Genomic DNA, 12,825 nt, shown 5'->3' with positions numbered 1-12,825 from the left:
GAGGAGGAAACTGGCCTGGGGTCTGGGCCGCCGCGAGCCTTCGCCTCCGCTCACGCCGCCAGGCAGGTAAGGGGGTGCTGGTGGGGGCGCGCAGGTCGGGGAGCCAGCGGGTGAGGCCTGGGCTGTGCAGCGGGGGAGGCGCACAGGGAGGGGTGCGGAGGTGAGGCCCAGGCCGCGCCTCCCGTTAGGGCCCTGAGGCGGGTCCGGGGCCGCCGCCATGGTTCGTGGTGACCCCCCGCCTCCCCACATTAGTCGTCCCTGAATGCCGCGTCTTCGCTGCCTCTTATACCCGGGTTTGGGAAAGCAGGTGCAGCTCCGTAAGTTGAGAGGGTTCTGGACGGCCAGGGAGCATCTCTGACTGGCCCTCAGGCCACGGCCAGCTCCTGGGAGGCGGATGCGTTGCTGTCGCGGGTCCCGGCGGTGGCTCGGTGGCGTGAGGGCTGCCCTGTGCAAGCCCTGGATTTTCTTCCCCATTCCCCCGCAGCCCGGACTGGGATGGCCTCTGCTTGCCCGTGTTCGCAGGGTGCACATCTGGCGGTCAGCCTGCCCCTGGGAGGCAGACGCGGTGCAGTCAGGGTGCGGGGCCGGCGGCGGCAGCATCATCATCGGCGGCAACGGGGAGAGGGGTCTGTCCCTGGGATCCTGTGAATTTGCTCCCATCTCCCCCGCGGCCTGAGGGCGGCCTCTGCTGCCCCAGTTTCGCGAGTCGCAGGTGATGGGTCAGTCCGCTCCTGGGAGGCGGGCGCGGTGCGGTCAGTGTGCGGGGGTGGCAGCAGCGACAGCGGGAAATGGGAGAAAATCCCCGCGCTCGCACGGGGCAGCCCCAATCCCGCCATCACTTCGGTAGCCCTCTGACGACTGCATGGCGCCTGCCTTCCAGGAGCAGGCTGACCTGTAACCTGAGTCCCGCGAACCTGGGGCAGCAGAGGCTGAGCCCAGGGCAGGTGGCGGGGGAGTTTGAGGCAAATCCACAGGCTTGCAGGGTCAGACCCCTAACCCACTGCAGCCGCTGCTCCAACCACATCGCGTCCCCCTCCAGGGAGCAGGCTGACCTGGGGATGTGCCTGTGGCAGCAGAGGCCTCCCCCAGGCCATGCCTCAGGGGAGATGGGGGCAAATCGCCCAGCTCACGAGGGGTAGCGCCCCTCTCCTCGCCGCTGCTGCAGGTTCACGGGACCCTGCTTTCCAGGACACTGGGCTCCCAGGAAGCAGGCGCGGTGCGGTTAGGTTAGGGGGCGGCGGCGGGGAGGGGGCCTGCCTCCGGGGGGCAGGTGGACTTGCTCCCATCTCCCCGGGGGCCTGTCCTGGGGGCGGCTTGTGCTGCACCAGGTTGGCAGGACGCGTGTCTTCACGTCAATCTGCTCCTGGGAGGAGGGCGCCGTGTGGTCAGGGGGCAGCGTCAGCAGCGGGCCAGGACTTTAGGAGGACTGGGCTATAGCCCAGGATAACTCACTCACCTTTCTTCTCTTGCTTCCTCAGTTGGTGGCTGTAGTGGCTTTTCCATTAGAGGTTATTACCAGATAATGAACGTAGGTTTCTGTGACTAACATTTGTAAATCTCAAACTTCCACATTTATCCTTTCCCACCCCTTTTCCCTGGTAACCGTAAGATCGGTTACTAAGTCTGCAAGTCTGCTTCTGTTTTGTAGGTAAGTTCATAGTGTCTTTTTTTTAGATTGCACATAGGACTGATATCATACAGTATTTTTCTTTGTTTCTGGCTCACTTCACTTAGAATGATGATCTCTAGGTTAAACCATGTTGCTGCAAATGGCATTATTTTATCCTTTTTAATGGCAGAGCAGTATTTCATTGTATAAATATACCACATGTTTATCCAGTCATGTGTTGCTGAAAATTCAGTTAGGTTGCTTCCATGTCTTGGCTATTGTATATAGTGGTGCAGGTATCTTTTTGTATTTGAGTTCCCTTCAGATATACAGCAGAAATGGAATTGCTGAATCATAGGGTAAGTCTATTTTTAGGTTTTTGAGGAATTTCCATACTGTTTCCTGTAATGGCTACACCAAACTATATTCCCATCAGCAGTATAAGAGGGTTCCCTTTTCTCCACACCCTCTCCAGCATTTATCTTCATGAACTTTTGAGTGATGGACATTCTGACTGGTGTGAGGAGATACCTCGTTGTAGTTTTGATTTGCATTTCTCTGATAATTAGTGATACTGAGCATTTTTTCATGTGCCTATCGGTCATTTGTATGTCTTCATTGGAGAAATGCTTGTTTAGATCTTCTGCCCATTTTTGGATTGGGTTCTTTGTTTTTTGTTTTGGATTGGGTTCTTTGTTTTTTGTTATTAAGCTTTATGAGGTGATTATGTAATCTGGAAATTAAGCCTTTGTCAGTTGAATCATTTACAAATATTTTCTCCCATTCTGTAGTTTGTCGTTTTGTTTTGCTTATGGTTTTCTTTGCTGTGCAAAAGCTTGTAAATAAGCTTAGTTAGGTCCCATTTGTTTCTTCATTTGTGCTTTTATTTCTATTGCTTGGGTAGACTGCCCTAGGAGAATCTTGCTGAGATGTATGTCCGATAATGTGTTGCCTTTGTTTTCTTCTAAGAGGTTTACAGTCTTAGAAGACATGTTTCTAAAGACATGTTTAAGTCTTTAAGCCATTTTGAATTTATTTTTGTGTATAATATGAGGGAGTATTCTAACTTCATTGATTTACATGCAGCTGTCCAGTTTTCCCTACTCGACTGGCTGAAGAGACTGTCTTTACTCCATTGTGTATTCTTGCTTCCTTAGTCAATTAATTGACTAGAAGTTTGTGGGTTTACTTCTGGGCTCTCTGTTCTGTTCCATGGATCCCATATGTCTGTTTTTGTATCAGTACATGCTGTTTTGATTGTAGCTCTGTAGTATTGTTGAAGTCTGGGAGGGTTATTCCTCCAGCTTTATTCTTTTTCTTCAGCAATGCTTTGGTAATTCTGGGTCTTTTGTGATCCATATAAATTTTAGGATGATTTGTTCTAATTCTGTGAAAAATGTCCTGGCTAATTTGATAGGGATCACATTAAATCTGTAGATTGCTTTGGGTAGTATGGCCATTTTAACCATATTAATTCTTCCAATGCAAGAACATGGGATATCCTTCCATTTCTTTAGGTCTTCTTTAATTTCCTTAGTGTTTTGTAGGTCTCTATATGTCTTTCACTTCCTGGGTCAGATTTATTGCTAAGTATTTTATTTTTTTGAATGCAGTTTTAAAAGGAATTATTCCTTTCGTGTAAGGAATGTCACTGGTTTCTGTATGTAGATGTTGAGTCCTGCTACCTTGCTGAATTGTTTTATTAGCTCTCGTTGTTTTTGTTTGGAGCCTTTAGGGTTTTCTATAGATAGTATCATGTTGCCCACATATATGACAGTTTTACCTCTTCTCTTCCTATTTAGATCCCTTTTATTTCTTTTTGTTGTCTAATTGCTCTGGCTAGGACTTCCAATACTATATTGAATACAAGTGGGGAGAGTGGGCATCTTTGTCTTGTTCAAGATTTTAGTGGAAAGGTTTTCAGCTTATCTTGGTAGAGTATTTTGTTAGAGTAGTATGCTGGCTGTGGGTTTATTATAAATAGCTTTTATTATGTTGAGATATGTTTCCTGTATACCCACTTTGGTAAGACCATGGCTCAGTGCATTCAGGGTGCTGGGATAATGGTAGCAGAGGTAATGGCAGCAGTGGGAGAAGAGGGGCTGCCCCTCAGGAGCCAGTCGTTTGCTCCCATCTCCCCTGTGGCCAGGGCTGGGAGTGGCCTCTGCCGCCCCAGGTTCACTGGACCCTTGTCTTTAGGTCAGTCGCCTCCTAGGAGGCTGGCATGGTGTGGTCAGGGGACGGGGGTGGTGGGAGAGTGGCTTCCCCCTGCAAGCCCTTGAATTTAGTGCCATCTCCCCTGTGGCCTGACCTGGGGGCAGCCTCTGCTGCCCCAGGTTTGCAGGACTCACATGTGTAGGTCAGCCTGCTCTCTGGAGGCCTGTGAAGTTTGGTCAGGGAGCGAGGAAGACTGCAGAGGTGGCAGCTTCAGTGGTGGGAGAAGGGGGCTGCCCTGTGCCTCCCTGTGGGTTTGCTCCCATCTTCCCAGGGGCCTGGCCTGGTGGTGGCCTCTGCTGCCCCAGGTTCCCTGGAGGCTTGTCCTCAGTCAGCCTGCTCCTGAGAGGTGGGCACTGTGCATTCAGTGTTTGGGGACTGCAGCAGTGACAGCGAGAAATGGGAGCAGATACCTGCTCTAGCATGTGGCAGCCCCAATCCTGCTGTTGCCACTGCCGAGTCCCCTAGATAGCCCCCCGCCTGCCTCCCAGGAGCAGGCTGACAGGGAGAAGTGCTTTGCAAGCTGAGGAACTGCAGCTGCCTCCAGCCCCACCTGCCCATGCCCCTGAGCCTGGGACAGCTGACTGAGTGCCCGTACATGCTCAGGATCCTTGTCTGGTGGCTGTCACCATGGTGATTGGAGCCTGGATTGCCCCGCCCGCGAGGGGTGAGAGGTGAAGGGGTCAGCTTAGATTAGGGGTGCACTCGGGGTGAAGGGGGGAAAGGCTGAGGGGTGAAGGGCTGCTGGGAGTAGGGGGACCCAGCTGAGGGGTGGGTGGTCATCCCAGGGTGAGGAGTGAAGGGGATCATCTTGAGATGGTGGGGGGGACCCTGAGTGGGGCATGAGGGGTCAGCTTGGTTTGTGGGGAGTGTGAGGGCGGGGACCTCAGGGTAAGGAGAAGGAGCTTTGTCTTGGGGGTCCAGGTCGGGTACCAGGCCTGGCCAGAGGTGGGGAGGTAGTGACTGGGTGGGGGACTGCAAGCAGGGGGGTGGGGTGGGGGAGTGTGGCCTGGTCCAGGGCCCGTGGTGGTGCTGGTTGAGTATCAGGACCCAGTCTGTGGTGGGGTGGGGGCACTGGGGCTGGGGTCCTGGAGGTATCCGGCCCTCCCCACCACCCCTCCCCACCCGGCCCCACCCAGCCCCACTCTCCTTGTCTCACATTGCAGGAACCACAGCCCAAGCTTCCCCTCTGTGGTCTAGCAGAGGCGGGGCAGGTATGCAAGCCTGGACGTCTGAGCCCGCCCAGAGCAGTGGGAGCTGGGCGGGAGCCCGATTCTCCTGGACCAGCTACACAAGGAGGAACACGGCCTGGGGTCTGGGCCGCCACTTTCTGTCGCCTCTGCTGCCTTCACCAGTCAGGTAAGGGGGCGCTGGTGGGGGCGTGCCGGTCTGGGAGCCAGTGAGTGAGGGCTGGGCTGTGCAGTTGGGGAGGCGCACAGGGAGGGGTGCGTGGGTGAGATCCAGGCCACATGTCCTGTTAGGACCCTGAAGCAGGTCCGGTCCCCCACCCTGGTTCGTGGTGCCCCACCCCCCACATTAGTAGTCTTTGCTGCCACTTATACCTGGGTTTGGGAAAGGGGGTGCAAATCCTGGAGGTGGGACGTGGCTGGACAGCCAGGGAGCACCTCCCCCTGGCCCTCAGGTCATGGCCTTCCTGTGTAGGTGGACCAGCCTGGCCAGTGGAGGCCACCTGGGACCTTCTGCTTCACAGTTGACATGGGGCAGAATAAGGGGTGAGGCCTGGGCCTTTGGGAGCTGGTCGCCCTGCCACCGAGATCAAAAGCTTTTGACAAGTCTATCTTTAGTCTTTTGAGGAATCTCCCTACTGTTTCCCACAATGGCTGCATGAAACTGCATTCCTACCGGCAGTGTAGGAGGGTTCCCCTTTCTCCGCAGCCTCTCTAGCATTTCTCCTTTGTGGACTTTTGAATATCGGCATTTCTGACTGGTGTGAGGTGACATACTTCGTTGTAGTTTTGATTTGCATTTGTCTGGTAATTAATGATACTGAGGGTTTTTTCACATGCCTATTGGTCATTTGTATGTGTCCATTGGAGAAAAGGTGTGTTGTATGAGCTGTTTATATATTCTGGAAAGTAACCCCTTGTCAGTCTCATCTTTTGCAAAATTTTCTCCCATCTCGTAGGTTGTCCTTTTGTGTTGCTTATGGTTTCCTTTGCTGTGCAAAACCTGATAAATTCACCTTGACTCATTGGTTTGTGTATTTGTGCCTTGGTGTCTGTTTGCTGGGGTGGACTGCCCTAGGAGAGCATTGCTGACGTGTGTGTCAGATGTTTTGCCTACGTGTTCTTCTGAGAGGCGTGTAGTGTCTTGTCTTATGTTCAAGTCCTTAAGCGAGTTTGAATTTGTTTTTGTGTACGGTGTGAGGGAGTGTCCCAACTTCACTGATTTCCGTGCAGCTGTCCAGTTTCCCCTGCGTCATTTGCTGAAGAGACCGTCTTTCCTCCACTGTGTGTTCTTCCTGCCTCCTTTGTCAAAGATTAATTGACCAGAAGTTTGTGGGTTTTCTCTCTGGACTCTGTTCTGTTCCCTTGATCTGTATGTCTGTCCGCCTCCAACTTTTCCAGTTTTATTAGGTAGAATTACTACAGTTTGACCGCACATAGACATTCTATTGCACGTAGATATGTATATACAGTATACTGTAATATTTTTAGTTTCCATAAGTGTTCTCCTTACTGTTTTAAGAAGAGATTAGGTGTTTAAACTTACATAGTTATCAGCGGAATAAAGCCAACTACAAAATAAGAATCAACAGAATGCGGTAATACGACCATAAAGGACAGTCAGATGTGCTCACACACAGTGAAGAAATCAAAATGAAAATCAGTGCATTTGTGGCCTTATTATTACTGTTATTGTTTTTTGGGTTCCTCGTATAAATGATGTCATAGGGCATTTTTCTTTCTCTTTCTGGTCCCCTTCACTTAGAATGACAATCTTCAGGTCCATCCATGTTGCTGCAAGTGGCGTGATTCTATTCTTGTTTTATGGCTGAGTGCTGTCCCATTGTATATATATATGTACCACAGTTTCTTTGTCTAGGGAACTGTTGATGGACATTTGGGTTGTTTCCATGTCTTGGCTGTCGTAAAGAGTGCTGCTGTGAACACTGGGGTGCACGTGTCTTTTTGAATTTTATTTTTCTCCGGATATGTTCCCAGGAGTGGGATTGCTGGATCACATGGTAGGTTTATGTTCATGTTTTTGAGGAACCTCCGTACTGTCGTCCATCGTGGCTGCACCAGTCTACACTCCCACCCACAGTGTTGCAGGATTCCCTTTTCTCCACACCCTCTTCAGCATCTGTCACTTGTAGACTTCTCAGTGATGGCCATCCTGGCTGGTGTAAGGCGATATCACATTGTAGTTTTGATCTGCATTTCTCTGACAGTGAGCGATGCTGAGCATTTTTTTTCATGTGCCCTATTGGCCATTTGAGTGTCTTCTGTGGAGAATTGTTTGTTTGTTTAGGTCTCCTGCCCGTTTTTGGATTGGGTTGCTTGTTTCTTTGATATTAAGGTGTGTGAGCTGTTTGTATGTTTTGGAAATGAGTCTCCTGTCAGTCACATCATTTGCAAAGGTTTTCTCCCATCCCGTAGGTTGTCTTTCCGTTTCGTGGGTGGTATCTGTAGTTGTGCAGAAGCCTTTGGGTTTAATTAGATGCCACTTGTTTATTTTTGGTTTTATTTCCAGTAGTCCAGGAGCTGGTTCAAAAATACATTGCATTAATGTTATGTCCGCGAGTGTTGGGCCTGTGTTTCCCCTAGGAGTTGTACAGTACCTGGTCTTGAATTGAGGTCTTTAATCAATTTTGGGTTTATTTTCGTACATGGTGTTGGAGGATGTTCTAATTTCAGTCTTTTACAGGTTGCTTCCCAGTTTTCCCAGCACCACTTATTGAAGAGACTGTCTTTCCTCCGCTGTGTATTCTTGCCTCCTTCGTCATGGGCTAATTGACTATACATGCGTGGGTTTGTCTCTGGACTTTCTATCCTGTTGCATTGATCCTGTGTGTCTGTTTGTGTACCAATAGCATTGCTGTTTTGATTGTATCTCTGTAGTGTTGTCTGAAGCCTGGGAGGGCTATTCCTCCAGCTTCGTTCTTTTTCTTGAGTGATGCTTTGGTAATTCCGGGTCTTCTGTGATTCCGTATAAATTTTAGGATGGTTTGTTGTAGTTCTGTGAAAAAACGTCCTGGGTAATGTGATAGGGGTCGCATTGAATCTGTAGATCGCTCTGGGCAGCGTGGCCATTTTGACATTATTAATTCTTGCAATGCAGGAACACGGGATGTCTTTCCGTTTCTTTAAGTGCTCTTTAGTTTCCTTAGTCAGGGTTTTGTAGGTCTTCTCACGGAAGTCTTTCACTTCCTGGGCCAGATGTATTCCTGTGTTTTAATTTATGGGTGCGGTTTTAAAAGGGATTATCACTTTCGTGTAAAGAAATGCCACAGATTTCTATCTGTTGATACTATCTTCTGCTACCTGGCTGAATTGTTTGATTAGCTCTCGTTGTTTTTCTGCGGAGGCTTTAGGACTTTTTATATGTAGTTTTAGCATGTCATCCGCATAGGATGACAATTTTACCTCTTCTCTTCCCATTTAGATCCCTTTTATTTGTTTTTGCTGTCTAATTGCTATGGCTAGGACTTCCACTGCTTACTGTGTGGAATCGAAGTGGTGAGAGAGGCCGTCCTTGTGTCGTTCCAGAGTTTAGCGGAAAGGCTTTCGGCTTTTCACTGAAGAGTATCATGCTGGCTGTAGGTTTGTCATAAACAGCTTTTATTATGTTGAGATACGTTCCATCTCTACCCGCTTTGGTAAGACCGCGGGCTCAGTGTGGTCAGGGGGCTTGGGAGGAAGGTCGCAGAGGTAGCCTTGGCGGGAGGAGGGGGTGGCTGCCCCTTGGGAGCCAGTCGTTTGCTCCCATCTCTCCCGTGGCCTGACCTGGGGGTGTCCTCTGCCGCTCCAGGTTCACCGCACCCACGTCTTTAGGTCAGTGTGCTCCCAGGAGGCTGGCATGGTTCGGTCAGGGGGCATGGGCAGCGGCAGCGGTGGCGGGAGTGGGGCTGCCCTGTGCAAGCCCTTGTGTGTACTCCCATCTCCCCAGGGGCCTGGCTTGGGGGCAGCCTCTGCTGCCCCAGGTTTGCAGGACTGACATGTGTAGGTCAGCCTCCTCCCTGGAAGCCTGCGCGGTTCGGTCAGGGAGTGGGGAAGACTGCAGAGGTGGCAGCTGAGGTGGCAGGAGAAGGGGGTCTGCCCTGTGCCAGCCTGTGGGTTTGCTCCCGTCTCCCCTGTGGCCTGGCCCGGGGGCGGCCTCTGCTGCCCCAGGTTCGCTGGAGGCTTGTCCTCAGTCAGCCTGCTCCTGAGAGGCGGGCAGCGGTGCAGTGAGTGTGCTGGATAGGGGCAGCGACAGCAGGAAATGGGAGAAAATCCCTGCTCTAGCAGGGGCAGCCCCAGTCCTGCCCACTCGGCCCGCTGATCACACCCCGCCGATTGCACCCCGCCTGCCTGTCAGGAGCAGACTGACAGGGAGAAGCGCTTTCCAGGAAGCTGGGGCAGCAAGGCTGCCCCCAGGCCAGGCCGTAGGATAGATGGGAGCAAGGCTCTCCCAGGGCAGCCCCCGTCCCCCACGGCCTCTGTGGCTGCCTGCTGTCCATCCCGGGGCTCGGCTGCACCCTCCCCTCTGGCAGCGCCATCGACCATCCAAAGCCCACTGGCGAGTGAGCGAGCAGTGTGCAAGCCCGGGACCACCCTGTCCCGTCGCCTCAGATGGAGGCCCTGGGCACAGCGGGGCAGGGCACCCAGGTGGGAGGTGGAAATGCCTCCAGCCCTGCCCGCCTGCACTCTGCCCGGGATCCCTGCCTGGTGGCTGTCACATGGTGATGGGAGCCTGGACCACCCTGCCCCTGCAAGGTGAGGGGTGAGATGTGATGTGTCAGGGGGAGTTCAGCTGAGGTAGCCAGTGCACTCTGGGCATGGGGGGATCCCTCAGTGAAGGGGGACAGGCTGAGCGATGTGTAGACATTAAAACGTAACCGCGTATCTCTCAACCCCACAGCGTGGGAGACTCAATAAGACGTGTATTCCTCCTGGTTCTGGAGGACAGGAGTCTGAGATCAATGCTTCAACAGGTTGGTTGTTGGAGGAGGCCCAGGTCCTGGTTCCCAGTCGCCCACTTTTCACTGTGTGGTTTTTGTGGTGAAGTGGAAGAGGGATCTCCTTCATAATCTGAGTCAGGAGAGATCCCCCTCATGCCCTGATCACCTCCCAAATGCCCCACCTCCAAACATCATCACCTGGGAATTAAGGTTTTGCATATGGATTTTGGGGGGGACACAGATGTGCAGTCCAGTGATCCCGGCCCTGGTTTCTCACCTAAATCTCAGTCAAGTGTACTTCGGAATGTAGTGCGACCTTGAGCACTTCATTACATAGGTCACCATGGGTAGTGATGTCTTGTGAAGTGTCCCCCCATGTTGTGTCACTGGTCACACTGTCTGCCCCACTCGTGATCCAGGCCGCGATGCTCAGCACAGCTTAGCTCAGCAGCTGCTCTGTGTAACAAAATGATGTCTGTACCACCCACCTTGTGGCACCTGGGAGAGGAAGGTAAATTTCAGATCTGCTCAGCCTCCCAGGGCTGCGGGAAGGGGGCTCAGGTGCCCACTGCTCCTTGTTATTCACCATGTTGTCAAACGCTCAGTGTTCGTGGCCAGTTATTAGTGTTTTTCCAGGCTCCTGTTTCACATCTAGTACTTAGTAGATGTTCACATTCGTTCCCTAGGGCTGCCTTAACAAGTTATAACCAACTAGGGGGCTTAAAACAGCACAAATTCATTTCTCTCACAGTCCTGAACCCAGAATCCAGCAGCGTGGGGTCATCGGAGTCGCGTCATCTCTGGGGACTTGGGGAGAATCACTCCTTGATGTGGACAGTAACTCTCATCCACCTGTCTTCCTGGCCTCTCTTCCCCATGTGTCTGTGCATCAGTCTCTGTTCTCTTATAAAGACACCAGTGGTTGAATTAAGGGCCCACCCTAGCCCAGTATGGCCTCATTTTAACTTACATCCTAATTATATCTGCAAAGACTGTCTTTTTAAATACGATGTGACTCTTGGGAAGACACTGTTCAACCCAGGACAGTGATGGATAAACACGAGAACCGCTGGGTTCCCTGATGTCACCTCCACGTGTCCTGCTGCTGATTTGAAGACTGGGATCAAGCTCACCCATGAACGTCCACATGCCTGCTCACCCAATTTCCCCAAAGCATGAAATTACACAGTAAGACATGTTCTTTTGGATTAAGACACTGAGGGCTGACCAGATGCAAACATACTTAACTCTTTAGTGTGACTGAATGGTGAGACATTTCCATTGAGATAGTAACCAAGGCAAGTCTCAGTTGAAAGGAAATGTTCATTAAGAAGGAAGCACTGGGAGAGGGTGGGAGGAGCTTCGACTCCAGGGAAAAGGAGTGAACCCCCCCAAACATCATCAGCTTTAGAGTTTTGCTTAAGATGGACCCAGTGATCGGAGTTCATAAAGTTACACAGAGAGAAGATGGGTCAGAGGTCCAGCGGCCACACTTTGTCAGGTTCTCAAAGGGTCCAGAAGACCTGCCGCTCCCCACGCAAGCACACTCCTGGTGAACCAGAGCATCTGTTCACTCAGCGGGCACTGTTAAACACGCCGTGGGCGCTACCCCCCCCCCGTCATGCGGACGCTGCGGGGCCCTGACGGGATGATGACGGCAGTGAGGCTTGGAGGTGCCGACAACATGCTGGGCACGATACTCAGTAATTCCTTCATTTACTCTAACCCTCACAACCCCTTTATGAAGTTGCTGCCTTTACTGTTTTCCATTTGACAGATAAGGAAGCTGAGGTTGGAAGAGGAGTGACTTTTCAAATACAAATTACTGGTGATGGAGGTGGGGCCCAGGTCGTCCATCTCCAAAGCATAAAGATCTTAACACACAGAGGATCCAGGAAAATGGGCATAACTCTGATGGGAGACTCTTTTCCACTTGGTTATTTCTTCACTGGTTTACCAAGGTGTTTTCACTTTCTTACTTGAAATGTTAAGACTATCTTGACCTCCTTGCAAATTACCAACTGGATAGAAGTTCAGGTGCCAGATGGTCCTGAGGTCCCTCTGACCCTATGACATTGTGAACTGCGATAAATAACAGCCACATACCCTTCAAAGCTTCTGCTTCAAGAGGATAAGCCTGCATGTTATGTTCAATCATTGGCTTCCGACAGCATAGGCTGCCTTCTCCCAGCTGACCTCCCCTTTGGTGGATATGTACAAAAAATGATGTACATCGAAAAGCAGAGCTTGGGCTCCAATGACATCCCTTATATGATGGGTATTTACATACTTTACATGCTTTTTAGTAAATGCATGAGTGTCCCCATTTCCTAAAATCCAGGTGGTAGAAATGAAAACTTGCAACATAGTGGAAAAACGTTGGAACTGGAGTTGACTCACAGCCCACTCCTACATAAAATTCTGTGCTGCTCTGCAGACGGTGAGGAAAACTGATGATGCAATAAGTGTAGTTCCCTTCCCTGAAAATCACTTGTGACTTCATCAATGAGATAATACATAGAGAAGAAATCAAAAAATCCAGCATTAATACGTGAGTGCTGTGATAAGCTCTGGGGGATTGTCTCAGGCTGAGCTCCCCCAGAAGCAGATCCTAAGACAAAGACGTGTGTGCAAGCCTGTTTGGGGTATGTTGTTAGGAAAGTTCCTGGAGGGAGGAAAAGTTAAAAAGTGGAAAATGCTATTTCAAGTGAAAAGAAAAGATTTCACCAGCCCCTGCTTAAACCATGTGGGCAGGCATAAAACACCACCTTTCCTATGGTTTCACTCATAGGGAACACCCAGGAGAGGTAAAGACCCTAGAGAGGAAGAGGACTTGGGGTTGTCAGGGGCTGGGGGAGGAAGGAAGGGGAGTGCGTGA

At 51.0% G+C, this 12,825-nt stretch overlaps 2 protein-coding genes across 25 annotated transcripts in view; one reads left to right on the top strand and one right to left on the bottom strand.

Annotated features, from left to right (window-relative positions):
* LOC116660938 (translation initiation factor IF-2-like) overlaps positions 1 to 12,264 on the top strand; it is a 41,282-nt gene extending 29,018 nt beyond the window's left edge. For 4 of the 24 annotated variants that reach the window (XR_004316628.1, XR_004316627.1, XR_004316622.1 and 1 more), the window contains exons 9-10: positions 4,990 to 5,182; positions 10,699 to 12,253. Coding sequence is in view for 2 of the 24 variants with exons in the window: in XM_032471617.1 (XP_032327508.1) it covers positions 4,990 to 5,182; positions 10,699 to 10,873 (368 nt within the window). In the remaining 22 variants the exon portion in view is untranslated. Of the gene's footprint in view, positions 1 to 76; positions 318 to 1,866; positions 1,904 to 3,146; positions 4,498 to 4,989; positions 6,864 to 10,698 lie in introns of those variants that run through there. The other 20 variants (XR_004316631.1, XR_004316630.1, XR_004316629.1 and 17 more) reach the window with 12 other exon arrangements.
* On the bottom strand, positions 8,387 to 9,582 carry LOC116660940. Its single transcript, XM_032471619.1, has 2 exons — positions 9,295 to 9,582; positions 8,387 to 9,256 (listed from the first exon to the last, which is right to left on the bottom strand). The coding sequence occupies exons 1-2, from the start codon at positions 9,543 to 9,545 to the stop codon at positions 8,821 to 8,823; spliced, it is 687 nt and encodes a 228-aa protein (XP_032327510.1). The 5' UTR covers positions 9,546 to 9,582; the 3' UTR covers positions 8,387 to 8,820.
* Positions 12,265 to 12,825: the final 561 nt, after the last annotated feature.

Source organism: Camelus ferus, chromosome 32 (assembly GCF_009834535.1).
Source record: "Camelus ferus isolate YT-003-E chromosome 32, BCGSAC_Cfer_1.0, whole genome shotgun sequence".
Lineage (NCBI taxonomy): Eukaryota > Metazoa > Chordata > Mammalia > Artiodactyla > Camelidae > Camelus > Camelus ferus.
Note: the sequence above shows the minus strand (reverse complement) of the source record. Positions and strands in the feature narration are given on the sequence as shown.

Bases quoted from the DNA above. Each gene is read 5' to 3' on its own strand.
- LOC116660940 (XM_032471619.1), bottom strand. From the start codon at position 9,545: ATGGCGCTGCCAGAGGGGAGGGTGCAGCCGAGCCCCGGGATGGACAGC. The intron at 9,257-9,294 runs CTGCTAGAGCAG...TTCCTGCTGTCG, and splicing joins GGGCAGGACTGGGGCTGCCC to CTGCCCCTATCCAGCACACT.